The 26,929-nt window shown below is 39.9% G+C and overlaps 2 protein-coding genes across 2 annotated transcripts in view; one reads left to right on the top strand and one right to left on the bottom strand.

Moving 5' to 3' along the window:
- Nucleotides 1–1,220: 1,220 nt before the first annotated feature.
- On the bottom strand, nt 1,221–9,266 carry LARP6 (La ribonucleoprotein 6, translational regulator). The gene is made up of 3 exons (XM_040601020.1): nt 9,059–9,266; nt 4,379–4,571; nt 1,221–3,266 (listed from the first exon to the last, which is right to left on the bottom strand). The coding sequence occupies exons 1-3, from the start codon at nt 9,187–9,189 to the stop codon at nt 2,196–2,198; spliced, it is 1,395 nt and encodes a 464-aa protein (XP_040456954.1). The 5' UTR covers nt 9,190–9,266; the 3' UTR covers nt 1,221–2,195.
- A 2,742-nt stretch (nt 9,267–12,008) lies between these two features.
- The window catches only part of LRRC49 (leucine rich repeat containing 49), a 49,425-nt gene continuing 34,504 nt past the window's right edge, over nt 12,009–26,929 (top strand). The window contains exons 1-8 of the mRNA XM_040601946.1: nt 12,009–12,126; nt 12,896–12,958; nt 13,518–13,605; nt 14,305–14,502; nt 16,027–16,126; nt 17,143–17,346; nt 18,915–18,981; nt 25,407–25,550. Coding sequence (XP_040457880.1) covers nt 12,073–12,126; nt 12,896–12,958; nt 13,518–13,605; nt 14,305–14,502; nt 16,027–16,126; nt 17,143–17,346; nt 18,915–18,981; nt 25,407–25,550 — 918 coding nt within the window. The 5' untranslated portion in view covers nt 12,009–12,072. The remainder of the gene's footprint in view (nt 12,127–12,895; nt 12,959–13,517; nt 13,606–14,304; nt 14,503–16,026; nt 16,127–17,142; nt 17,347–18,914; nt 18,982–25,406; nt 25,551–26,929) is intronic.

Below are 26,929 nucleotides of genomic sequence, written 5' to 3'. Positions count from 1 at the left end.
AAGGGTAATACTCAGTGTCCATTTATCTGTCAAGTGTAGAACTTTCTAAAGCAAAATAAGACTCACAGTTAGTGGCTGATGAGGTTATTACTTTGATAATGTCAGTTATTTGGAAGTTTGATTTTTAAGGTTTACATGTGGAATGTGACATGCTGATGCGTTCATTCCAAGAGCACAGCCCTAGTAAATGCTGCTGGTTTCCCTTTTTGCTGCAAGCATACAGGTTCTTAGATTTTTAACATTATGGGTTATTACAAGTAGTTCTCAATATATCCATTTAATTGACTTCGTGCATCTTCAAAATACTGCCTTGCATCAGTGGTAGTACTACCCCCGAACAGTTTTATAATTAAAAATGCTATAATAAAATAAAAAATCTTCCCTGATTATAAATGAAACAAGTGTTCTGGATAAATAGTGAAACAGTGCTGTCACATCTAATCCAGTTATGGAATCATCCTTCTGAGGACCACGTACCTATCCTGTCACCGGGGTCCTTGCAGACGTGCTGCTCATTTAAAACCCCACCACTTTGCATTTAACAATATTCATAGTGTCTCAGCTGGTAACAGGAGTCAGGAGGTAACTTGGAAGATTCCATTTCTGTGAAGTAGAAGAATTGGGAATTGATTTGGGTGGCTAAAGAATAATAAGCAGAACGAGGGCATTTCTGTATGCTAGTTTTGAACTGCACGTTACCACAGTTATTTGCGCTGCAGAAGTGTTATGCTTGGAGTGGAATGGAAGTTGGAAAGGATGGGGAGAAGTTTTGGAATGAAGAATCATTGTCTTATTAAACTTTTCTCATGCCCACTAGGAGCCGAAATCTTCCCTCCTTACTGCCACTAGGCTGCTTGGTTTGCAGTATAACTTTTATAAGTCAAACGGCAGAGGTTCCTTCTTTGGCTTCAGTAGGATTATAGTTAGTTTTAATTTAAGTGCTTCTTGCTGAGCCTGCTTGTTAAATTCAGAGTTATCAGTGACATAATCACTGTTTATAATACTGTATAAAAATGACTGTGACATAAAGTCAGAGTAAAGTATCATCACTGAAATAACCATCAGTAATGGGACAGGGGACTATTTTTTTTTTCTCCCTGAACACAGTGGAAACTTCAAGTATCTAGAATTTCTAGAATTGCATATGGTCTAAGATGAGCTTTAAATATCTATTCAGGTGCAGCACAACTGATTTTTAAAGTAAACAAAATAGATCTAGACCCAATTAATATTTTTGTTTTATTTCCACCTGATGATATGAGAGAACACTTACAGAACAGTCTCCAATGCTCACTCTTTATTCACATCACATGAAAATATACGCTTTGGTCCTACTGAGCAATATTGTCTTTGGAGATGTGTGCAGGCCTCGCTGCAGCGTGGGTTTGTCAGAGTTCCTTTTGAGACCAAGTCTTCAAAACCTTTATTCCTTAGGCTTTGACTGGTAACATACCACAGCTTGTTACAGTACACCTGCTAAATTGCAAGTATTTACACACTGCTCTTCAGGATTGTAGCTTTGCAAACAATGTAGTTACACATGAACGATTGATACGCTTGTTTCAATATTTATGTATGTCAAACTAATACATTGAAAAAAATAATAACGCAGGTAAGGCTGTTGCATTAGATAAGTGCATAAGATGGCAGAAGGACTGATGCATCTCTCACGCGAGACGCCCAGAGGGCTGGGGCTGGTCAGACGGGAGAAGAGGAGGCTTGGGGAGGGTATCCTCAATAATTTGTAACCATCTGATGGGAAGGAGTAAAGAAGGTGGAAGTGGGCTCACCTCAGCGATACCCAGTAACGGAAAGGGGCACAAACTTAAACACAGGGAATTCCACCTGGATGTAAGGAAACACCTTTTAACCGTGTGGGTGGTTGAACATGGGAACAGGTTGCCCAGACGGGTTGGGAAGTCTCTGTCCTCGCAGATACTCCAAACCTGAAGTGACCCACTGTAGCGGACCCTGCCTGAGCAAAAGAGGTGGACTGGACAATCTCCAGAGATGCCTTCCAACCTCAGTGATTCTGTGAGGAGAATATACAAATATACAAATGATAAAGTTTCTATATGAATACAAAACCTTTTAAAATTAAATACGGACTTAACTCAGTCACTCAAGTGACAATTTTTCACCAGGCTTCAACAAACACAGTTGACTGACTTGTGAGACTGTTTTTAAAGAATCCCTTATTCATTCTTTGTAGCCTTCCTTCTCTCGCATCCGCCATGGAACCCTTTAGTGCCGTCAGGCCCCCAAGGCAGCCGCAGCACCCCTACGGGCAGGCCATCTGCGTTTTGTATTTTCCGAACCAACATGGGGCTACTGACGGGACTCTTCTCTTGTGTTACAGTTTGAGCTTTTCTTCTCTGTACCCAGGGGCTACCAGAAGGAGTGATACTGCTATCCGAGGAATAATCTGTACACTTCCTTGGAACTTCAGGGCTAGCGCTTGGGTTGAGCTTGCTGCCTGCAGCCAGCGGAGACTTTTTGGTTACTTTTCTTGGTGAAGATGGACTGTTCCAAGGACTCGATCGGAGTGACACGTTAGGACTCAAATAGTTGTTCGAGTGAATGACAGGGCTCAAACTACTCATAGTATTTGTTGCAGTACTCCTGCGTCCTGACAGTGGTGATGTAGGATTACTCTCTGGATCAGAAGAGCTATTTGCTGAAGATTCATCACCAACAAACTGAAGTTCCTCAACTCTCTTATTAAGGGATCCAGCCTTCTTAAGGCTCTTGCTGGTATCTTCATCACGGTTCTTGTCTTTGGGAACCTTTTTCTTTGGAGGTTTCATGCCTATGAGGATGACTTTCATGCCGGTCTCTTTCTTTTCAGCACTCATAAAGTCATGAGCACGTATGGCAGCATCTACTTCTTCAAATTCTATAATTGCACATTCCTGAGTTCCCAGTTGGGTGTACCGATTGCTGATCCTCTTGATATCAGGTGGTAGATCTCTACCAGGCTTGAGAATACGAACTGATGAAATTACACCAAAAGTTACAAAGGCTTTGAGGAGATGTTCCATTATCCTTTCTTGCATGCATCCATTTTCTTGTTTTTTAAGAGCCTGCAGCTCAGAATTCATGTGGATATCATACACCAGTAACATCCTGGTAGGTAGGTTTTCACTTGGAAACACTGGAACTGGATTATTTCTTCTAACCTTTTTGTTATCATCATTCAGCTCAAGAGTGTCTGAGTACTTCAGGGCATAGGCTGTAGTTCTCCAGTCACGGGTAAGGTGCTTCACCTTGAAGATGCACACAGGTTAAGCAACACAACCGATCAAACCCACTCTAACTACAGAAAGTTTAAGGCAGATGCAGGCTCTAGTCTACAAACAGGGATTTAAGTTTCATGTAGCAGACTTAAAGTGAAAAAGTAAACAATTTTCCTGCTATGATGGGCATCAGTGAGCTAAAGCTCATGCCCTGTTGAATCTGGTGAAAATAGGAACTGCCACTAAATCTCACACTGAAACTCATTACTTTACCTTAAAGCCTGCTCAAGTCATTGATGTTCAGTCATTCCATATCTAGGTCTGAACCATGACCAAAATGCATATGCTGTGGGGTTTATTTTGCAAAATATGCCAAACAAGTAGTTTTGCCAAGTTTAGGGCTGCACTTTGCTGAACTGATTTTTCCTCCCTCAAAAATGCCTGTTTAAAAAACCTCAAAACGTCTCCATTTCCAAGGAGTGTTTTAAGAGTTCAATCTGTTACCGGTATAATCCGTTTGAAGTGGTCTGCAGAAACTAGGCCTTAACTTCTAGCCTGAATAGTTCTACAAAACTGTCAGATGTAGAATCTTGACAAAAGTGTTTCTAATGTAATTTTGGAAATCAGTAACATGCACGTATTTACACAGGAGTTCCTAATATAAGAAAAAAAAAAAACAAACCCAAAAACCAAAACCCTCCTCCACCTTAGTTACTACATACTTTCTACTACTCTTAATTTTTAGGTCTCCATACATTTGCAAAGGTCAGATTCACCATCCCTTCTCAGAGACAGGAAAGTAACTTTACCCAGATTACTTAGCTACTTATGAGTAGCTTATCTAGAAATTAATTTTATCCAGCATCCCGTTTACTATGCCCTCCTCTGTCCCAGAATGATAATTACTTAAACGTGTAGTTGCTTAAAAGCCTATGACTTCCCTACCCAATCATGAGTGAGTTCAGCAATTGGAGTTCTGGATGAGAACAAACCTGTCACATCAAATCCGAATCAACCCCAGAGAGAGACAGATAAAGACAAAGACTGTAAACACGCCTCTCTAAAATAAATTACTTTCATCTTTCTTGTTTTCAGATTCATCAGGCTAACACAAGGCACTTCAAGGCTTAAAGTTAGCTTACCTTCTTAAAAGAAGTGAGGAGTTTAACACTGACATAGCCCATCTTATTTCTTCTCACGTGCTTTAGAAGGAAGGCATCTTTCTCGAGGTTCTCATCTGAGAAGTAATATTCAATCTGTGTTACTAATTTCTGGATCAGGTCATTTTCTGGTGGTTTCCAGTTCTGATCAGAGTCATCATCATTTTCCCCACCACTGGAAGACAGTTAAATCATTTTATTAACAGATTGTCATATTAGTGGATTCAAATAGTCTTTCGAAATGAAAAGGCATAACTAATATTGATTCCATCTCACAGGTATCGCCCTATCCACCTGAGGCAGGAGGCCAGCTCAGGGGGCGACGCTTTCCAGGCAGCACAAGGAGTGAGTTCCTCAGCTCATGCCTAAAGCTGATCTCAGTGTAGAACAATGAGACATACACACTAGCATCTCGAAAACACTCTGCCAACTCAAATCCTACACCAAACCATGGAGTGCAAGTGCACAGGCACTTGGTGCCAGGCACTTGGTGCTGTAACAGGTTCCTGTGGTGACAGTTTATTCTTCAATATGAAGCTATCAAACACAGGCTTGACATTTATGTGCTTCATGAGTGGTGGCATGTACCAGTGAATGAATATTCCAGCTTGATGCAATCGTGATTTCTTGAGCCTCTGCACTGCATGATGCAGGGGCCAGTATCCACGGAGTAAGAAAGACTGGCAGGACTATTGCACTTTTTACAGGTCACTTCCAGAGTGATAGTAACTTAACTAGCAGTTTACCAAGGGGCTTAAACTGGATGCACATTTCAGATTAAGGGCTTTGGTGCAGTAGCAGCTCACGTACCGCAGGAACAGTTCTATATGCACACATAGGCAGGTTGCTATGAAGTCACTCCTATTTCCTCTCTCCCCCTCCCATCACGTTTGTCTAGGCACCTGCACAAAAATGGAGCCCCACTGAGCATCCTATCCCAAAAAGATACAGAAACCATGGATTTGAGATAAACTTCTTACCACATACCCTTACAGCAACACGTTTGTTGCTGAAATGGAAATGACCACTTCAGTTGTTATCTAGCATGGAGGTAAATGGTTCAGCCACAGACTACAGCCATAGATGTTGCTGTAAGAACTAAATCTATCTTAAGGCAGTCATTTTTTCTAAAGCTGTTAGTAATCTAGTTTTGCTGTGGGACCATCATGAAAGTTTCTGTTAAAAAAAAAAAAATTATCTGCTAAGCTCCCTAGAGCCTATAAATCATGCATTTCTTTGGTCTCCCATGTACCTTAGCAAAAAAAAACCGAGGAGCCACACATTGTTCTAAAATTGTGCTGAATGGCTTGTGCAAAGCTTGTGAAATCATCAAACATGGGAACAGGCATCACGCTGCGGTCCTCCGAGGGCAACCTGGCAGGGAGGATGCAGGCTGTGAATCACCTTGCCTTGTGTCAGTTTTGTCCCAGAGACAAACTGGAGACTGTGATCTTAACACGGCCCGACACGCTGCCTGTGCCTGGGGACAGGCAGCAGCACTGTACTGCTGAGGGTATTGTTGGGGTCAGTGGGCTCTGGCCGGGAACACACTCCCACGTGTGACAAGTTATAGCAGTTCTCTGAAGCTAATTGAAGCTAACAATTTATTTACTTATTGGGGTTCTTCTGGTGATAGGGCAACACATCAGATGAACAGGGATACTGACTCACACAATCCTAGAAGCCTCCTTGTTAAAATCTCCTTAGCCACTTAGTGGGGTGCAGTTCAAAGTGATGATGAGAGGGCGAGAAAAAAAATTTATTTGACAATGCCAGAAGTTGAGGATAATAGATGAAGTTACAATTAAGATATTAAAAAAGATTTAAGGGCCAGCTGTGTGTGCTGGCTTCAGAAGGAAGAAGACACAAGATTATATTTATTTTTCATTCACAATATTCCCTTGCCCCAGTACTTCTCACTTTTCATTCACTACCGATTCAGAACTAGTGTGGGTACAAGAAACTTGGAACATTTCAGCGTTTTTACATACCCACATATCCTGCTAGGAAAAGCTTACCTTCAATTCAGGATGAAGCTTACATTTTTTTAGTGGATTTATTAGTACAGACATTAGTAGGTATTTGGAAGGTTTGGATGGAAAGAAAACGGAGCATCATGCTTGGGGAAAATAAAAAAATAATGAACTGCATGTTTGCAGAGATCAGTGCCATCCTTACTTGCAGTGTTAACACACTGAACAAGAGTAAAACAGGTCTCATTTCACCTCTCAAATATTAGTCATGGTCTGACCTATACACCATTTCTGTATTTGGCAGATGGTTCAGCATTTACAAAATCCTTAGGGCTCTTACAACAGCCCTCACTAAGTACTGTATGGAGATTCCACCTACAGCAAATGCAGAAATTTGTAACTAGCTCCATATTAATTCATAGTAATATCAACTGGTAGTACCTCTAGGGTTTCAATTCTACTACAAAAGTAGTTGATAAATCAGTGTCAGCATTGACAAAAAAAAAAAAAAGCTTAGTTATTCACAACTGTCATTTACTGATTTCTTTATTCAGAGCTTTGTGATGGATGTCCTTGTCAAAACAGGACAGACTGAAAAACAACCTTTTAACATGGTGACTCATCTGGCTATTAGTCACACAAGAAACTAAACATATCTGCATAGAGAACCCATAGATTTGGGGTTTTAAATATCAAAACTCACAAACGATACAGTAAATTGTCTGGACAGAGTCTAACCTTTTGACAAGTTTTCACCGAGTCTCCAAAAGAGTAAGCTATTGTATTAATAAGCACTGTGTGGCAATGTTACTTACAGCATTAAGTATGATCACTCGCAGGTCTTTTAACAAGAACTAGTGGATATAATACTGCGTGCCTACTAATGGCATGTTGTGACTGCACGCACTGTTAAATTTCAGTTTCTATTGTGAAATGTTATATTTTAGACAGACAACATCATAAAAACATTGACCTTTCAAGCTCAGATTCCTCTTGTGTCTGTCTGCATCCAAAATAAATCTAAGCTGTGCAAGAATAGCTTTCCTGTGCGCATAGGAGAACCACCTGTTTATCAACAGTCTGACAATTTTTCTGAAGCACCTGGCAGCTAAATGGCTGAGGACTGAATGTCACAAATACTCAGAGATCTCCCAAAGAGCTGTGGTGTCTTGACCACAGGGAAATGATTTTCATTCCGTAAGTTACCAAACCTAGAGGCTGAGGAAAAAAATCTAAATTGTCTGCTTTTAGATGGAGAGAGAAATGGCTAATTCCCAGCAGTTTTAGACCATCACTGACAATTTTCCAAATGTCTAGGTCAATGATTTCCTATCCAGTGTTGCGTTCCTGGACATAAATCCTTAGCTAAGGATACATGTCAATGGCAAAAGCATGCATGAACTCTGCTCACCTACTTCTGATGCAGAGCATTTATAGTTCTCTCCATGGCAATACCTCTGGCCTTTCCTGGGTCAGGAAGAGGCCGTTTACAAAAAGGCAACCTCCACAAGAACTGAATATACATCAGCATTCACAGCAAACACTTCTGAAGATAGCATCTACTGCAGAGGATTAAATAAGCAGCATTTAAAAGGTAGCTATTACGTGTTATAAAGCTTGAGAAAATAACCACCCTTTTTTATAGCCCAGGGCTCGAAGCTCTTACGCAAGTAACACTGTCAAAGAAAAGAAATTTTACAAATATGCTGTATTTCAGAAATTAGTAATTGGAATGCAACACTGTAGACTGCTGTACACATTTGATTTATAAAAACTTATAAAACAGTCACATATGATTGTGGAAAGGCTAAGCAGACTCAGTTTAAACATTCTGCTCGTGTCTAGCTATGCTCGCCTCTTGTAGTGCACAGCTGACGATTCTGGCAGCTGCAGAAAACTTCTACTCCCCGTTTGTAATTTAAAATAATGCATTGCAGTTCATTTTGAGTCAGTGCTAGGATATGAAGTCAGAGAATCGATTAGAAACAACTGACCATCAAACCGAACACCAAATTTCATGCTACTGTGCCTAAACCTTTATGTGACAGTTTATTACTGCATCTGCCTTGTTAGTAGAAGACACAAGGTGAACTACAACTAATGATCTTTGTCTCCCAACAGTTTTCTGGCACAAAAATCCCAGCAGTTCCTTTGACAAATAAGGGAGTCTGGTAGGCATCAAAGCAACTTCAGGCATCAGGAATAATTCCTGCAACTTAATCATTGCACACAGACACTGCTATCGGCATTATCAAAACGTGACGTATAGAGTGGCTTATAGAGTGGTGGCTTCTTCTGCATTTAAAGGGGTCTTCATTTTTTATTTCAGGTCTGGTCAGCTTGTTTCCAAAGCCACAGCGCAGTCTTAAATCTATTAAAGAAAACCTCAACGGTTCCCTGCGATAAAAGCCGAACGGCAAAGAGCCGCCACCAAAACAAACGCACACCACCCGGCCCCAGAGCCCCCGCTGCAAACGGCGGCGCCAGGGAAATGCGGGGCCCCGGCGCTCCCGCTGCGGGGAAGCCACGTCCCGCTCCGCACCTCGGGCGGGGCTGCGGCGCCCACCGGCCCCGCCGGAGCCTCCCGCCCCTCCCGCCGGCGTTGCATCAGCCGCGGCCGCACCGTTCGGGGGGTGCCCGCGGCGGCCCCGCACGGCCCGGGCCCCTCCTGCCGCTCCGGCGGGCTCACCTGGAGCGCCCGCAGCGCCCCGAGTCCTCCTCGCTGCAGCTGCCGCCCGCCGCGCCGCCGCCCTCCGCCGCCTCCGCCCGCACGGGCACCCGGAGCTGCACCGGGCCGCTGCCCGCCGGCCGCTGGGCCATGGCGCTGGGCTCCGGCCCGCCGCGCCTCTCCCGCCGGGGCGGCGGCGCTGCCAGCTCCACGCCCCCGCCCCCCCCCGGCACGGCACGGCCCCCCGCCCGCAGCCGCCCAGTTAGCGGCTCTGCCTCGCTGGCGGCCGGGCGGCGACTTTCTGTTAACGGGCACCGACGGGCTCCTCACCCCAGAGTGACGCCCCAGCTTCTCCCCCCGCGGCAGCCCGGGGGCTGCGGGCTGAGCGCCGTGTTGTGAGAAAAGCACAAGGGTTACGTGTGTTTAAGCGCCAAGGGTGAGAGCTGGAAATAGGAAAACCAAGTGAACAAGGACACGATCGGCTGTATGTTCTTTCTATAGAGTGCTCCTCTGTAATTCTGCATGGTGTTTCAGTGGAACAAAATCATTCCCCCCCAAGAACTTCCTGAAAGAGGCCCCAGTTCTGAAACGCTCAGGCATTGATTTGAACTTCAGACTGTATTGCAGTGGCCTGTTTCAGCTGCTAAAGCAAAACCAATGTCTGTGTTCTCTTGATCAGAAGTTAAACCGTTTCAATTTACCATGTAACTACTCATTCTTCAGTCAGGCACGATCTTGTGATCGTATCCGAACCCAAACTACTAAATGTAGGTTGGATCTTTAAGTCACCGTTTCAGCCACGACATCCTTATTTTTGTCGTTACAGTTCATCTGAACTCTACTCCACTATATTGCTCCAATGTTTTCTTTGTAAAACTTTGGATGGGTGAAAACTGAGACCGCATGCAGGAGCCAGTTCTTCTCATCACCGTGACAAACAGTCCTCATGAGTCAGATTTGCTGGCAAGAACACATTAACGGGACTGCCGCTCTGCCCCAGTGGGTTTGGCTTATTTCTCAATGTGCCTTAAGCAATGAAATATTTTGTTTATGAAATATGCTTACATGCATCACTAACCAAATCTCTAGTTCTCTGCTAATGGAACAGCATTTTGTAATAAGTTTTGGGTAGGGCATCACTTTGTGTCCCACATTGGTGGGAGCAGAAATACAATCAGTAAATACACATTCTAGGACAGCGTAAGTACAGGAATTGTGGATCTGATTTTGTACTGAAGTTCATGGTAGTTGTTTTTCTCCCTGGGTAGGAATGAGGCCCAGACCAGTGTGAGCAAAGAATGTGCTACAGCCAACCTAAATGATGTGTGAGAGAGGCATTGCAGTTTCACCTTATGACTCCTTCTGTCAAGGGATTTTATAGCGAAGGGCGCTAGATCCGTGACCAGTGTTCACTGCACAGAACTGGCCTTTGGCCTTGTCAATGTTTTGCTCATTTCCTTGAACAGCCCTACTATCTTTATCATCTAGTCTGCTACAAGTATGTTAACAGTGTTGAGAGAACTAGTGCAGATGAAGACTGATGTAATTTCAGACACTGTGTTGATTAGATCTCCATTGAAACTACCAGGCTAATCTTTCTTTTTCTTTTAATATAGCAATGTTCTGTAATGCTTAACTAGCAGCAGAGATTAAGCAGTATTTGTAACCATGGAAGAACTTAAAACTAAATTAATAATGTAGACAAGTCCCTTAAAGGGGAACCCATATCTCAGATGAGCTTCTGATAGCCACTTAGGATTATAATCCCATGATTATTAAAAAAAAACACTTTCACAGATTTCTTATGGCACATTCACTGTTGGCACAGTATTGTCTACATATCATAAAAAACACGCCCATATTTTATATTTTTCACAAAGCAAGCCATAATTACATCACTTTCCTGTCAACCTTTCAGCAAATGGTAACTAAAAGGATAATGACAGGATGGTCAGGGCTGGAAGGGACCTCAGAGACCACCCAGCCCAACCCCTGCCACAGCAGGGTCCCCTCCAGCAGGCTGCACAGTCACGTCCGGGTGGGTTTGGGATGTCTCCAGGGAAGGAGACTCCACAGCCCCTCTGGCAGCCTGTGCCAGGGCTCTGCCACCCTCCAGGGAAGGAAGTTCTTCCTCACACCCAGCTGGAGCTGCCTGTGTCCCAGTTTGTGCCCGCTGCCCCCTGCCCTGTCGCTGGGCACCACAGCCAAGAGCCTGGCCCCGTCCCCCTGACGCCCCCCTTAAGGTACTTGTACACAAAGCTAAACCCAGAACACAAATGAGGAAGACACCGTGAGGGAATTCACAGGCCCTTCCACACACAGCCAGCCACACCTGCTCTTTTAGCCACTGAGTTCGTCCTTGATGTGTGTAAAATCATCTGCTACTCATCTGCGGGGCTTCTGGCCTCCGAGAGCTGCCTGGGGTCACAGCAAGGGCTGACCCAAGGCCGGGGTACTGTCCCGGGAGCAGGTGGCACTCCGGGCACACCACACCCCTACCCAGGCTCTCCAAGTCAGATTTTCACGTTTTGTGACAGTATGTGCCTGCAAGGCAACTTCTTGAGGCAGAGCAGCAACCTGGAAGGTGAGTCCAGCTTCTTGCCTTTCATGCGTTTTCGTACATGCTCACTTGCACTTAGAAATCAGGAAAATACGATTTATTAGTGTCATTGGCTACTGGCGAGGCGGAAGGCGCTCACTTGCGAGGCCCGCTCCCGCGCCTCCCGACCCCCGCGACCCGGCCCCCTGCCTGCGGCCGCCCCACCGGACAGCAAGTACCGAGCAGCGCCCCCGGAGCGGGCTGCGGGGGACACCCAGCCCCAGGGGACAGCCGGCCGCCCGGCCGCGCCACACTCCACCGCCTTACGGCTCCCGCCACTTGGCGCCGCCTCAGCCGGCGGGCGGGACGCGGGCGAGGCCTGCCGGGAGCGGGCCGGAAGCCGCCGTTGCCCCGGTGACGGCGGAGCGATTTCCGACAGGAGAGGCGGTGGCTGGCGCGGAGGTGTGAGGCGCCGCGGGTGTAGCAGCAGGTTGACATGGTGCCCAGCAAGTGCCGGCCCGCCAGGGGCCCTCGGGCCGCGTCTGGCCCGGTAGGTGCTGCAGGGGGCGGGGGGATAGCGGCTGGCAGCCCTCCCCTCCTCAGCCTCCGGTGTGTGTGTGAGGGGACAGGACCGGGGGTGTTCATCCGCTGTGCGAGCCGCGGCCCTCCTCGGAAGGGCGGGCCCGGGGCGGGGTGGCGGCGCCTCAGAGGGCGCGGCCCCGCGGGGCTGTGAGGCGCTGGCCGCGCTGGGCTGGGATGCGAAGGGAGGCAGCTCTGCGCGGGCTCTGCGCGGGCTCTGCGCGGGCGGCGAGGCAGAGGCGGGTGAGGGGAGCGCGGTCCCCGCGCCCCCGCTGGCCTGAGGGGGTTCCCTGGTGTTTGCATGCCGCCCGCTGTGGGCTGGGGAGTGGATATTTGATTAATATTTCTGTTTGATGAGCTATTTGATTAAATATTTCTGTTAAATGTTTTGATGATTTAGCAGGTAGAGGCTATGTTTTGTCATATAAACCAAATATAAAGACCAGCCCGTTTTGCCTTAAAAAAAAAATTACTGTATTTAAGTGTAAACACTTGTTTTCTTCATAATGAGGGTAACACCCCCATGAAAGCCATGCATTCAGTGCATATTTAAAGCTAAACCCTGACTTTTTTAAGCTAGAAATGATTTGGTGTTAGTGTTGTGAAATGTTCTTCATAAGAGCTTTGCAAAAAAGTTTATTTCTTGGCAGAAAATACCTTTACCGTTTTAAAAAAAAAAGTGGCATTCAAATGTTGTATTGATAAGTGTTTTTGAAAATTTTTTTTCTTCCAACTTGCAGGTTAATAACTGTGGTCTTCACCTGGTCATCCAGACCTCATCAATAACAGATAAAAGCAAACCAGTAATTATTAGTTTCTTTAATAGCTATATGAATTAATATAGATGTATGGTATAGCCATATTTGTATGCTTTTAGGAAAGGATTGCCTTTTCAGTAGTAATGCATTGACTTCTAATAGAATATTTGATATATCTGATAGTCTTTTGGTAACTTATTTCATCCTACTAAAGATACCCATGTTTTTACTGTATGTATGTAATATAACCTACTGTAAGCCTTACGTGTGTGTGTGTATGTATGTGATTACTTATGCTTCCATCTGTACCTCTCTTCCTCCTGTAATTGCAGTATTCCTTATAGGGTGGGTTTTTTTCCTTAAGTTAACTGCAGATTAACTGGTAACTTCCATGTTTTCATTTTGGTTTCCAACAATGGAACTTTTCAGTTATAGTATCTTAAGAGAATGAATACTCTTTTTATTGAAGCAATTATTTTCATTTTTAATAACATTTGTGGAGTTTCCCAAGAACTGTAGTTGTTACTAAGGTGGTGTGTGTTTGTAGAAAGATGTTATTTGCATTTGAAAACTTTTAACACTTGTCTTAAATATTGTGTTACAGTTTGAATTCAGGATAAATAAAGATCAGTCATCTTTCCACAATAGACTTCTGCAGCATGATCTGGAAAAAAACTATTCGGGAAGGCAAGGTGATACTCTATAGGGTTTGGTTTCTTTGTATCTTTTTATTAACTGAACAGTAAAGAGAGACTGTGTTATGGTTAGAATATGTAAGACTGACAGCTTTTCCTAATTGGCTACAGTAATTCAATACAATTACTGCTGCATCCCATCCTGAACCTGCTGTCCTGCTACTGCCTGGTGCAGATGGCTTTATTTCATCACATTTTACCCCTCATTCTGACCATGGTAGACCGTCCGTTCCTCTACCTAGAAAGCCACAATCTATCAAGTGCCCTACTATACATTCTGTCAGAAGTCGTGCAATTCTCTACTGTAACTTTTTATTGGATGTTCAGTGCTTTAACTTATTTAGACAAAATTAGTTTCTAATTTGGAACCTTGATCTGAAGAGATAGTTTTCCTACTGTGTGCTTTTGCCAGAACAATATTTTGAAAAGCAAGATATTGATGATATCACTGCTTACTGTGGTGAATCCTGAAGAAGCCTTGAAAAACAATGTTTGCCACACTGCTGCTGCTTGCATGTCATATAAAAACAGTGATTGGTTAGGATAGCAGATCAGTTTAATTATTATGGCATTTCTTTATTCATTCTGGTAAAAAAAATAAAGACAGCTGTTCAGAATGGGTTGATTTTTAGGGATATTATGCAACTTACCGTGGCGTAAATGTAAGTCTGCAGTTTGATTTTGTTCCCTGCACAGGAGACCAAAGAGTATTAAGTCCGTTGGTGCGTAATAAACAGATATATCTTCCAGTACCATCCAGTCTGACAGAACTTTCTGGTTTGGAGCTGAAGCAGAATACAAGTTCTTTATCAGGATTTGGTGACACTTCTATTCACACACCTACAAAATCCAGATCCCGACAAAGCAGCCACAGTATTAGTTCACATGCTTCAGGTAACAGTGAAAACTTCTCTTACTAGTTTTTTTTGTTTTAAATGAGTTTCTTACTGAGAAGTTATGACCTGTAATGTGTTGCTTCTGGTTCTCAGAATGTGTGACTGAATAGCAAGTGTTTTCTACTGTTCCCTTTGTGTGTTAAGAGACGTAAATACATCATTGTCAGGAAACCATTAGAAATATTTTCCAAAATATAATACAGGCATTTAAATACAGGCTTTTTGTAAACCTTTCTTTAACACAAAGGGCAGTAATAGAGATCTTTTGCAAGTGTCTCTGGAGGATGACATTAGGGAAAAAAAAGGTCACTGTACTGCCATCATGTCATGTTTCAGACCAGTTTTTAAGTATCTGGTCTTACGTTTCTTGGCTTAAAAACCTGAGACACAACTAATTTAAGACTTTTGCAACAATGTTAATTGATTATTTTTGGTCTCAGTGGTTCGGGTTTTTTTCCTTCGCAGTTGTTTTTTTTTTAAAAAAACTTTGAAGGATACACAGAGAAGGTTGGTTGCACTAGTTTGTTAGAGTAGCTAGTGATAAAATGTTACCAGAGTAGCACTTGACAAGATTCTAAATTGAACAACAAATTGTTTTACTTAAGTAGGTGTCTCTTCTAATGGCATGTTTTAGACAATGAGCTTACTCTCTATAGTAGTAAATCAATTATCTTTGTTTATTGAAGAATTAATCCTTTTTCTTTTAACATACTTGATTTATTTGGAGGAAGAGGTGAGGTGGGGAAGGGGGCAAACATATAGAAGTTCAATCTGTATTTTTGTGGTAGTATTCATGCACGATGATCTATTTTTGACCAGTTTTTTCCAGTGGATCATTTTCCAAATAAGCCAAAGCTTGCAGAATGTATTTGTTAGTTTATTTTGTGGGTATTTTTAGTCATCGTCCCTCTTCACCCTTATATTAACAAAATGGATAAAGATGGATAGCTTTCTAAATATGTTTTAAAGGGCTGCCTGTTTCTTTCTTGATAATGAAGTTAAACGTAATACCAATGATTACTAGGTATTGCATGCAATTACCTTAAAAAGGCTTTGCATTTTGTTTATGGCTCAGTGGGACTTTTTCACTGTTTTGGTGTTTTGGTTTCTAGTTCTATCAACATCTACTTGATCGGTGTCTTTAAATTCATCTTAGAGTTAGATAATACCTTCTTTAAGTTCAGACACTTAAATTGTGAAACAATTATACAGCCTTACCTTAAAACATCATTGCATAATTCTAATCAAAACAAAAGCATCTACAAAATATCTTCTTACTGCAAATTGTTGATAAAAATCTTTCAGAAGCAAAATAAATGGATGTACTTTGGAAAGAGAATGCAGAGGCATGTAGCTGTAAACAAAAAAAAAAAAAAGGCAGGAAAGAAAATGGATTACCGAATAGGCAAAAAACACTGCGTAACTCTTAGGAAGAAAGAATTTTCTGCTTTTATTATCTGTGGCTGATGAAATGATTTTACAAAGAACTAGTTCATATATTCTCTATATGATTTTCTGATAGATAACACAAATTTTGGGAGCAGTTCATCAATAACATTTCCTGTATTGCAACGTACTGCTGAAGAAAAAATACTGAACTCCGACAGACTTACCCTGGAAAGGTGAGAAGGTTATGGAGCACACACCATAGCCCGCGGCTCTTGTATCTGATGGTCTGAAGTGAAGTGTATCCCAGTAATGCCTGTGGTCAACGGTGTAAGTGGTGGGTTTGATTTTGATTTTTTGTCTATGTGTGTTTTTGAGAGAACTGTGTCCAATAGAGAAGTTCTGTATGAGTCCTTGTGATGAATCTATCTGTACAGCAATCATTTCAGGCAGTTAGGGCTTTTCATTGTAAACTAAGGAGCTAGCTTAAGTGTCAAATGTGGTTATTCACATAATCTACAGAAAGAGACTGTGTCTCCATTAGCTCTAATCTCATGCATTAAGAGTGGTTGTTTTGGTTTTTTTCCCTTAACTAGGACACACACAAAAATTTTATCTGAAAGCCATTTAATGGGAAATATTTATTTATCTGTTTTTGTGAGAGTATGCTTCATGTAGTCCAAAATATTTTGGCAGGTCAGTGGGACTCTTTATGGAATAATCCTAAAATAAGAATAACTGTGTTCAGCATAACTTCTGTATCTTTTACTTTTCACATTAACACTTACTGTTTCATGTATTTGTTTTTCAAGTGTGAAGTTCTAGAAACAAAAAAAAATAATCACATAGACATAGGATACTTTTGAATTCTTATCTAAGCAGGCTGCTTATGTGGTATCTGGTAGAAAAACTTAAAAAAGTGGCAGGCTGTGTCTGTTGAAATTTTAATTTGGTCACAACCTGAAACTTCTGTGTAGTTCCCATATAACAACAAATCTCTGATTAAGAGGACAGGCTTTCAGAGAATTTTGTAAGCACTTCTACTATATTTTTATGCTTTTTTTTTTTTTTTTTTGGTAACAAGGAGTTACTGCCTTATTTACAGGGTTTAATTAGCAGACCTAATAACCTTAATATTACCATAAACATCAAGATACTTTCCTTGGTTCAGTCAGAGTAGGTGAGTAGAAGGTGGGTTACCGATTTGTTACTTCTATGGGTTTTTTTTTACTCTGTTTTTTTTTCCTTCCAGGCAAAAATTGACAGTGTGCCCAGTTATCGATGGGGAAGATCATCTTCGCCTTTTGAATTTCCAACATAACTTTATAACCCGGATCCAAAATATTTCTAATCTGCAGCATCTCGTTTTCTTAGATTTGTATGATAATCAAATAGAGGAAATAAGTGGTGTTTCAACTTTGAGATCCCTGAGAGTCCTTTTGTTGGGAAAAAACAGGTAAAAATAATAAAACTAAATTAAAGCACCCTGTTTCTTTATAGTGTAACAACTGTGATCTATCTTTGTTTCTGTGACAGTTTTCAGTTTGTGATGTAGGCTGTGAGACCAGTGAGCTGGTCTCTGACACTAGCTAAGTCTTAGGGGTCCCGCTGAAGAAGCACACAGTTTTTGCTTGTACTGATTTTAATCTTCCTTTCTTACGTAAACTTTAGCAAGTTCTGAAGTATTTTACATGTTTCTGTCTAATCTTGTGTTCTCATTGACTATTAAATATGTATTCTTAGATTTGTGTGGCAATTGGAATTTCTTTTCGCGTCATGTAAAGTATTTGCTGGTTCTTTATAACCTATAGAAGTTATTTCTGCCCGATACATTTAGCTGGGAAAATATCAGACAGGTGAATCATGGATGTTGCTTATTTATGGATTTTATTCTGCTGGGAGGTACAGCCTGCTAGTTGTATTACTATGTAAAATACAGTTCAAATCCTGTAGCTTTTAATAATTTAATAGCAGTATCTTTGGAATTGCTTGCGCATCTAAGGTTGTGCTTTGATTTTGTTCAGTTTCCTTATTTTCCTTTTATTCAGTAAAGGAAGAACTGGTAAACTTCAGTTATGTTCAGATTACAAAGACTGTATCTCCTATTTCAGCCTGTAATCAATAGTGCAGTATGTTACTAGAACTAGTAGCTTTTATATTAACAATCTCACCTGTAGAAAATAATTTTTATTTATAGCAAAATATTGGGGCATGGGTATGATAATTTTAAGGTGCTTTAAGGAATTGCTTTCCAAGTCAAACTACCTTGAGTGCTATATAGTTTGTTTACATAGAAATATGATTTGTAGGTAGTTGGGTATTCATATGGTTAATCATAAATGATTAAAAGTCAGACACAGTTGCTATAACTTTTTTCAGGTTGATCTATATGTGATCTTTGATTATTCTTGAAATAAATGCGTAATATGCACGATGTTTAATATCATCTGCCAGTAGATGATGCTGTTGAGTATATAATAACCAAGATTATTGACAGGTTATGGACAAATAGGACATTAAAGGACAGGATGGAAAAGTTTTGAGATGGTGAAGTTGTACAGAGGGAGAAGAAATACTGCCAAATCCAGAGATACGTATTGTCTAGAAAAGGCTGGTGGCTTTCAGTTGTTCTTTCATTTATTGTGTTCTTCCAACAAACTCTCAAACGCCTGTGTTGCTACAGTCTTTCTTTAAACTGGTTTGGAGTTAGCTGTTTGCAGTAAGAATGTTTATGTTATTATTTTGGTACCTGGATAGGTTGGTGGTTGGCTTTGTTTTCTATTGGTGCAAGTATTTCTTCCCTTTTCATCTTCCTAGAAGAGCCATAGTGACAGTTGGAAAGGAAGGTGATAGTCTAAGGCATAGTCATTCATTTATTCATTTTTTTGTTACATGCTTCAGGACTTTGTTATTCTGTTACTCTTGGTAGGCAGGAACAAATGGCTAAGTTTTGTATTAGCTGGAAGACAAAAGATACTCTTTGTCTAATATGAAAAATAATTTGTTGTAATTGAAATCTTGCAGAATAAAGAAGATATCAAATTTGGAGAACCTGAAAAATCTTGATGTTTTAGATCTTCATGGAAATCAGGTATAGTACAATAACTTGATTATTTACGTTTCTTATATAGACATCATGCATTTCCCATGTCTTTTACCAAACTATTGCTTTTTGAAAAGGATCTGGTAGGAAAATTTGCAGCTCTTGCAGTCACAGAAATCAGTAAATGAATAAAGGTGGTATGAAGCTATTTTGAATCTTGTCTCTGCTACTTTCAGCATTGTAATTCTGGAAAGTTAGTGGTTAAAATGCTGAGTCAATTGACTGTTCTGTAGGAGCCAGTGCTATTTTACTTATCTCGCATAAGCAGTTGTGACTTAGTTAACATAACACAGTCTTAAAAGTCATAGAAAGGTTTAAGATCCTATTGATGGTTGTATTGTTTCTGCTGTTGGTGATCTTATGAAACCAGATCCCTTGTGTATTTGTAGAAGTCTTAAATTTGTACAGGAAAAAGCAGAATGGGTCTGAGCTCTTGATTGATTCATGCTTCTGGATGGCCTTATGTTACTTAATGTCTATTTGGTTTCCCAAGTTTGAGATTAAGCAGTCATTTCTGTTTCAAGTGGTGCATAAAACTTTAGTTGTAGTACATATAAGAGGAAAATTCTTGTGTTAATTGGCATGTCAGAAGCAGCATGGAATATTAAGGCCAAGCTGGATATAGTATTTTTTGTAAAATAAATTTAAAACACATGGGATACAAAATGTTCCATAATTGAGCTGTTTAAAACAACATATGGTTATTGTGACTATATAAGACCAATGTGTGAATTTTCTGGATTTCTGTTCTGACAGTTTTGAAGCCTTACTAATTTCTCTGTGTGTGTTCTTTATTATACAATTGCTTGACAGTGGGAAATAGGAGTGTGGTTTTTTCTTTAAAAAAAAAAAAAAAAGGAAAAAGACAAGCTAGCACTATAATGAGTTATTGTTATATGTGATGCAGTAAGTTCGTGGCTTCTTTGAATAACATTAGTCCAATATTGTGCACATTGTACTGAAGAAAAATGTTACTGTCAGGGTGGCTTGAACATTGGAGGAGGATGCCCAGACAGGTAGTGGGAGCTCCATCCTTGGAGGTGGTCTGAGCCTGCCTGGACATGCTCCTGGGAAGCCTGCTGTAGGTGACCCTGCTCTGAGCAGGGCGGGTGGAAGGGACAATCTCCAGAGGTCCCTTCTGACTTCTACTGGTGCTCTGATTCTGTGGCTAGGGGTAATTTGGAATAAACTCACTATCTTTTCTTTTCCTATTTTCTCTTTTTAGTGGTAGGGGAAATAGAAGAAAAAAACCAATAGTAGATAAGAATTGTTTTGAAGATACTAGTAAAGTGACAGTTCTTTATTGCAAAAATGTCCTCTGTAAAGCCATGAAAAACCTCTTTACTGGATGAATGCGGCAACTTACTGAGCTGTAATGGGCTGTATAAACATCGTGCTACAGTACTTGCTGAATGGCACTCTGTATTTGGAGTTAGGATAACAGCTGAATTTTCTTCAAATTTGTGAATTTGTCTGTTTTATAGAGTGGTTCATATTTATATGTGTATTAGAACAGTAATCTATTCTACAGCTTTTTGGTTTTATTCTTTGTGTGAATGTAGATAGCAGTTCTTGACTGGGTTTTACTTTTTGAAGTTGCTGTGCCATAGTTAATAGAGGACAAGGGCGCATCACTTGTGGTGCACAGTTCTGTTAAGGGGAGAATATCTGGTGAGCAGTCTTCGTCACGGTAGAGGGTTAGCTGAATGTTTGCTGCTTGCATCCGGTTTTCCTGGGATACAAGTTAACTTGCATTCAGTGATTCTGGTATCACCAGCTTTCTTCTGTAGTCTGGCAGACAATTCAAGAAGGTTGTTCAACATGTTTGTTAGACTCCAGTAGGTGAGAAAGAGTCATGTAAGTAAAATGCTACCATTTAAATGATAGTGCCTGACAACAGTTAACATTGTTATGACAATATACCGTGCAATATAAATTGCTACAGTTGTACTTCTGAGTTACAATACAGAACAGAGTTTTCCCCATAGTTTTGTTTTCATGGTTTGGCTTCTCTGATGTCATTAAATAAAAGCCATAAAATTGAATGTACCAGTAAAGCCTTTTGATGCGTTTTGGCCAGTCACATTACCAGATTTTGAAGTTACCATGACATTGAAGGTGCTCACATATCTGGCAAGAAGAAAGTATTGTTCTTTTAAATACCATTTTTTCTGCTTTATGGTTTGTATATTTTATAGGACATATTTAATGGACATTAAAAAATACTTCAGTATATTATGTGTAATATCCATTACATAATATCTAACTGAATGGTTTTCATTCTTACTTCAGTACTTTAAATTCACAACAGGAATATTTTAAGGTGCTTTCAGTAGTATTTTTTGTGTGTGTGTGTTCAAAGCTATTGTTAATAATGCACGGTATCTCTTCTGTTATCTGTGATCCCAGATGATCACTGAACAATTAAATCTTGTGTACAAGTATGTTGAAGGTATTTGAAATGCATTAAACTAATGAAAAACATTACCTGTTTTATTATACACAGTAGTTCTATTGAAGGCAAGAAATCTCAGCAGTCACTCTCAATAGATGCAGAATATAAATCCTCAAATACACCATGTCCACAATATGAACATCATTAATCTTATTTTTCAAAAGTAGTGCTAGAGCCTAGCTAGAAATTATTTACTTCTGTTAATGTTCATAGAGTAGCAGCAGTTAAGAAGAAAGCTAGATTCCTGTTGTAGCCTTAGTCCCTCCCTCCCTCTCTCTTGGGGTGTAAAGCAGTCCTATAGATGGAATACAGATTGTGGTACTTACAAGACTGGAATGTTTACAAGAGGTCAGAGGTGAGGAGAACAGAGGAAAATTTCATTTTTTGTTCACTTTTGGGAAGGTATTTTCATTTATTTGGGTGCCAGGTTTTTCTGATAATACGATTTGGTCTGAACTTTGAGACTTCTGCTTAAGTGAGAAACGTGCTGTGAACTGGATGTGCTTTGTAACATTGAGGTATAGCATTGCATAATGCTTAATGATAAACCTTGGGGGTTTTTTTTGTTTTTTTTTTTTGTTTTATTTTACAAATCAAGCTTTTAAATGCATTACTACTTAAAGGAAATCTCTTCGTATGATAAATATCCAAAAGAAGGTAAAAAAAATATCAATGTAATATCTAATGAAACACTGCGTTTGCCTGTGCTTTACAAAAAGGACAAAATGTGAATTCCATTGTCATGTTATTACTCTTTGCCTGTTTTCCTACATGATTTAGTAAGGCTCTTGATTTTAATACTGCCCAGTAAAAAACTTGTAAGAAAATACAGCACTTTAATAATATTTAATTAAATTTTTAAGTAGAGACTCTGTTTCTATGGCTATTAACATGCTAATACGGACGTATACTATAGCATTCAAAGACCCTGCACATGGTTGTGTGTGTGGTATATTTAAAGGACAACTCAGACTTAATTTTGAATTTATTTATTTTCTTCAATTTATAATTTATTTTATAAATTTTAGTTATTATTTATTTAAATTTGTGATTAATTACTTTTAATTAATTAATTAAATTTATTTAATTTATAAATACTATGCTTCCAAGCACTCTGAATAGAGAGAACGCTGATTGTTGGCTTGATCTTTGTTGTCAAGGTAAATAGTATAAAAGATGTATGTTCCATAGAAATCTTTGAAAACCCTTTTATTTTAGATACGGTAAAAATGGACTTTACTGTGTCTGTCTTCCAGTGAACTAGCTCATTAAAGTTTGGTCAAGTTTAACTTGGTTTTCATTCCAACATTATTTAGAATGAAGTTTTATTTAGAAATAAATCTTAAAAAGTCATTAGAGTGGGTTTTTTTTTTTGTGTTCTGCTCTAACTCTGTGAATCATTTTCCTTGCCAAAAGTTCAAGGATATAAGTAAAAGAAAAAAAAAAAAAAGCGACTTGAACTTCTTTTCAGTAATCTCAGAAGTGTGTATTCAAATGTGCAACTCTTGTGCAGTTTAATTATTGATGAGTGATTATGTGATGCATAACAATCTTTCCTGAAATGAGTATTTCATAGTTAAGTATTCAAACATACAAGTGAACAAAAGGATAGAATAGTGTTTTTCTTCAGTGTTTACAAGTAAAGTCTTTGACTTGTGGATTTGAAAAAGCAACTAAAAATGGTTAATAATAATTCTTTATTTAGAATTAATAGAGAAGTTATAGATATTTTTTTTGTAAAATAAATATTATTTGAATCCTCTAAAAAGAGGTGATAATGGCTTGTATGTGATCCACACCTAATAGTAGGTACTAAAAGCAGGTAGTTATTCTTAACACTTAGCAAAGTGATAAAGAGTATTTCTATACATTGCTGATGATATCGTCATCTTCCTGATAGTAAAATGCCAGAATTAATATTCTACACTGTGGCATGCTGTAATTCTAGCTAGGCAGACATCTGCAGAGGTCTGTGCTCTTCATGCTAACCATCTGCTCTTGGCTTTGCTTTTACAAGTCTTTGTGTCTAAATATATTGTTCTAAATGGTGGTATTTTCTGATACGTTTGCTGTAATGTTTTTGTATCCTGATAGTTTTTATTTTCTGCATATAATACACAAACAGATGGTGCATAATAGTTTAATTAGCAGTTGAATCAAAAGTTTCTTGAAGATGTGATTAGTTTTGGTTTTGCTGTTGACTTTTGTGTGCTTTTTAATGGAAAAATTGCTGAAGTAATTTTTTTGGCAGCATATTTAAGTCATATGTCATAGACTTACATGTATATACATATATATGTGTGTGTATGTACATGTGTATATATATGAAAGTTACCAACAACATTATGTGTTCTCAAACCATTAAATAACAGCTACCTTACCTCTTCTCCCATTCCAGGAGCTGCTAGACACTTTCTGGAAACTGGCATGGCCAGACTTGTACTGGTCTAAAGCATCAGAAAGTTCATTATCACTGGGAAGGTGTGTGACACCAGTCGCTATCTTGCTCGTCTGCATCTAAGTGCTGTTGGCAGCTTTGAGGAGGAATAGCGTGCCTGAGTGCAGGGTTTTGAAGGGAGCTTATGGCAGTTCAGCAGATGATCTTTCTAACTGAAGGAATTCATTATACTTCTTAGTAGCGTTGTGCGCTGTATCCTTGGATGCACTGCCGAACCTGGTGAAAGGCGGAAGGCTTCTCCACAGGAAAACCTGCTGCCTTCTTTCTGCCACACAGTATAGGTTTCAGTATACTGAAATATAGGGATATCCCCCTGTGCAGTGGCAGAAATTCATCTTTTCCGTGATATGTTGCTGTATGCAAGTCCTGCCTGCATGTCTGGATAGGTGCTGGAGGACAGATCCCAGACCACTATGATGAGAAATAAATATTTGGATAGAGATCCTTGAGTCGATCACCCTTGAGAAATACAAACAGTAGGAAATGAACCCAGATTGTGTCAACAGAGCAATAATTAATGCCTTTGTAAAACACAGCTGCATTTCTAGAAGTCAAAAATAAAATTAAGGGGCAGTTGCTCTTATTTTGAATTTATTTTTTTGTCAATATCGCCTGCATCTTTCAAATAGGGTATTAAGTATAAAGAACCTCAGCAGCTGCCTGTTTACTGTAGTGTAGTTGCTTTGTTTGATCCCTCCATTTTCTAATCAGAGGAAGCCGTGAGTGGCTGAAGAAGTGCTGGGGGCTGTCAAGCAAATGTGCTGTGTATCCAAACTAAGGATGCTGCTGCTTTCTTTTCTAGCTTTTGAGTCTGTCTTCTGATTCCAGCAATTACCTGCTCGTAAAACTTCCTTACAAGTTCCAATTTTGGAATAATTGCTTTCTTCAGAGGGCTGTGGCTGTTCCTTGCCCTTGACTCACAGCACGTTCCTCTCCTCATGACCTGCTGTAAAGTCTACCTGTGGACCTCCTGTAGGTAGAGCTGTGAATGCTGCTACTGGCTTTTCAGAGGCATGAAGGGAAATCGGTGCAGATTTCTGTGATGATAGGAAGGTACAGTGCTGCATATGCTTGCAGCGTAGTGCCAGGAGATTTGGATGTGCATTTTGTGTGCCGTTGCAGACAAATTAAGGATCAACCATGCACAAAATTTCAGATTTCGGCATACCACAATATTATCAGTGTTGTCTTAGTTTTACAGTGTCTTTGAAGTTGCTGCTGTGGAGCAGTGCAGCCAAAGTAATTTAATTTCTGATAGGAAGGAAGTGTTGACTGATCTTACTGCAGTATAATTAGAAAGGTACTAGTGAAGTGAATACTAGTACTTAATCTCTAGCAGACTGTAGCTTGTTTTCAGCAATTTATGACATGACTATCATGGTTTAGAAATATACACAAGCAGTATGCTATTAAGTTGATTGCTTATGTATACTTAAAAAAAATGCTACATATATCTATATAAAACACATGTCCATGTTTATAATTATACCTCTTCCACAGATTACTAAAATAGAAAACATCAGTCATTTGAGTGAACTGAGAGTGTTAAACCTTGCCAGAAACCTGCTAACCATTGTGGAAAACCTTAATGGACTGGATTCACTCACAGAGCTCAACCTTCGTCATAATAAAGTCTCTGCTATAGTAAGGAATAGAACTCTTGTCTTTTTTTCTTTTTTTTCCTGTTTGTTTTAACAAAATGCACTATTAAATCATATCAGCATTTCAGATTTGTGAAACCTTGTGCTTTTCTCTATTGTGTTGCTTATGTTCTGTTACAACACTTGTACAACATAAAGATGAAACAAACAGCAGTTTATTTTTGGTGTTATTTTGTTTAAATGTGATCAGTGGAGTTTGACTAGATGACCCTTAAAGGTCCCTTCCAACTCAACTAAATCTCTGATGCTATGATGACTTGTAGTGATTCAAGTCTTGGTAACTTATGATAGTTCTTGGGGCGGAGGGTGTTGCAGGGAAGATTCTGAAGAAGCTTTGTGGTTCTAACATACAACTTTAGGTACTTCTGTTCTATACAAGTTTTCTTCCTAGAAAAAAAAAACAACCTCTCTTGATATCTGTAGCTCAGCTAAGCAGTGAGACCATCTTAAATTTCATGTCCTTATGGGTACTTCTAGGGCGAATGCAGAGAAAATAGGTATTGATCTTAAAAGCAGAGTTTTCCAATTTAAGCTTTAACCTAGTATTTTAAGTCTTTATGTTTTAAAAAATAAAGCTTTTCACTTCACAACTTATGAGTTGTAAGGTATGGCAAGTAGATTATTTGAACAAGCGCTTTTCAAAAATTGTACAGTGTCTACTTAAAGAGCTAGATTATTCTGGCCTTTGTCATTGCTTTAGTTCTTGGTGTCTCCTATCGCTGCTGAGCCTTTCCTTTCTTGAATTTCTGCTACTTGCCATATATGAATTAGTTTTACACTTCAAGAATAAGAAATTTCTGCTCATTGCTGATTCTGTTACTGTACCTTACCCCTACATGAATTTTGTTACCTAGAATTCTCTTCCTTGTTTGTAGCTGCTGCCTTTTCACCCTCTCAGGTGTAGCTCATACTTTCTCCTTGCTTTCTGTTGTCACAAATGAAGAGTCAGCAAGAAATTTAAATTAATGAGTTACAGGCTGGGACTCTGTGCTGTATCTCAATGTTTTTGTGTTTAGTGGCCAGAGACACTGTTTCAGAAGGTGATGTTCTGTAAAAGGAATCACATTATTTTGCCTAAGTGTGGGGTTTGTGTGTTTTTGGTTTTGGTTGTGGTTTTGGTTTTTTTTGCCCTGGTTAAATTCTTGTGGAATGGTGTGTTGTGTGTGTGGTTTTTTGTTTTGATTTTAATTGGGTGGCAATTTTAGCAAGTATGACACTAACTTTCCTTCCTATAGAGAAGGACTCCTAAATCATATGAAGTCAAGTCTTGGACATATCATACTGCCTGAAATCTAAAGTAAATATATGTTTCTTTCCTACAATAAAATCTTTTTCTTATTTTAATGATAGTTTATTTCTCTC

The sequence above is a fragment of the Falco naumanni genome, chromosome 7, assembly GCF_017639655.2.
Source record: "Falco naumanni isolate bFalNau1 chromosome 7, bFalNau1.pat, whole genome shotgun sequence".
In the NCBI taxonomy this organism is placed as follows: domain Eukaryota; kingdom Metazoa; phylum Chordata; class Aves; order Falconiformes; family Falconidae; genus Falco; species Falco naumanni.
This window is presented reverse-complemented; position numbering and strand designations above follow the sequence as displayed.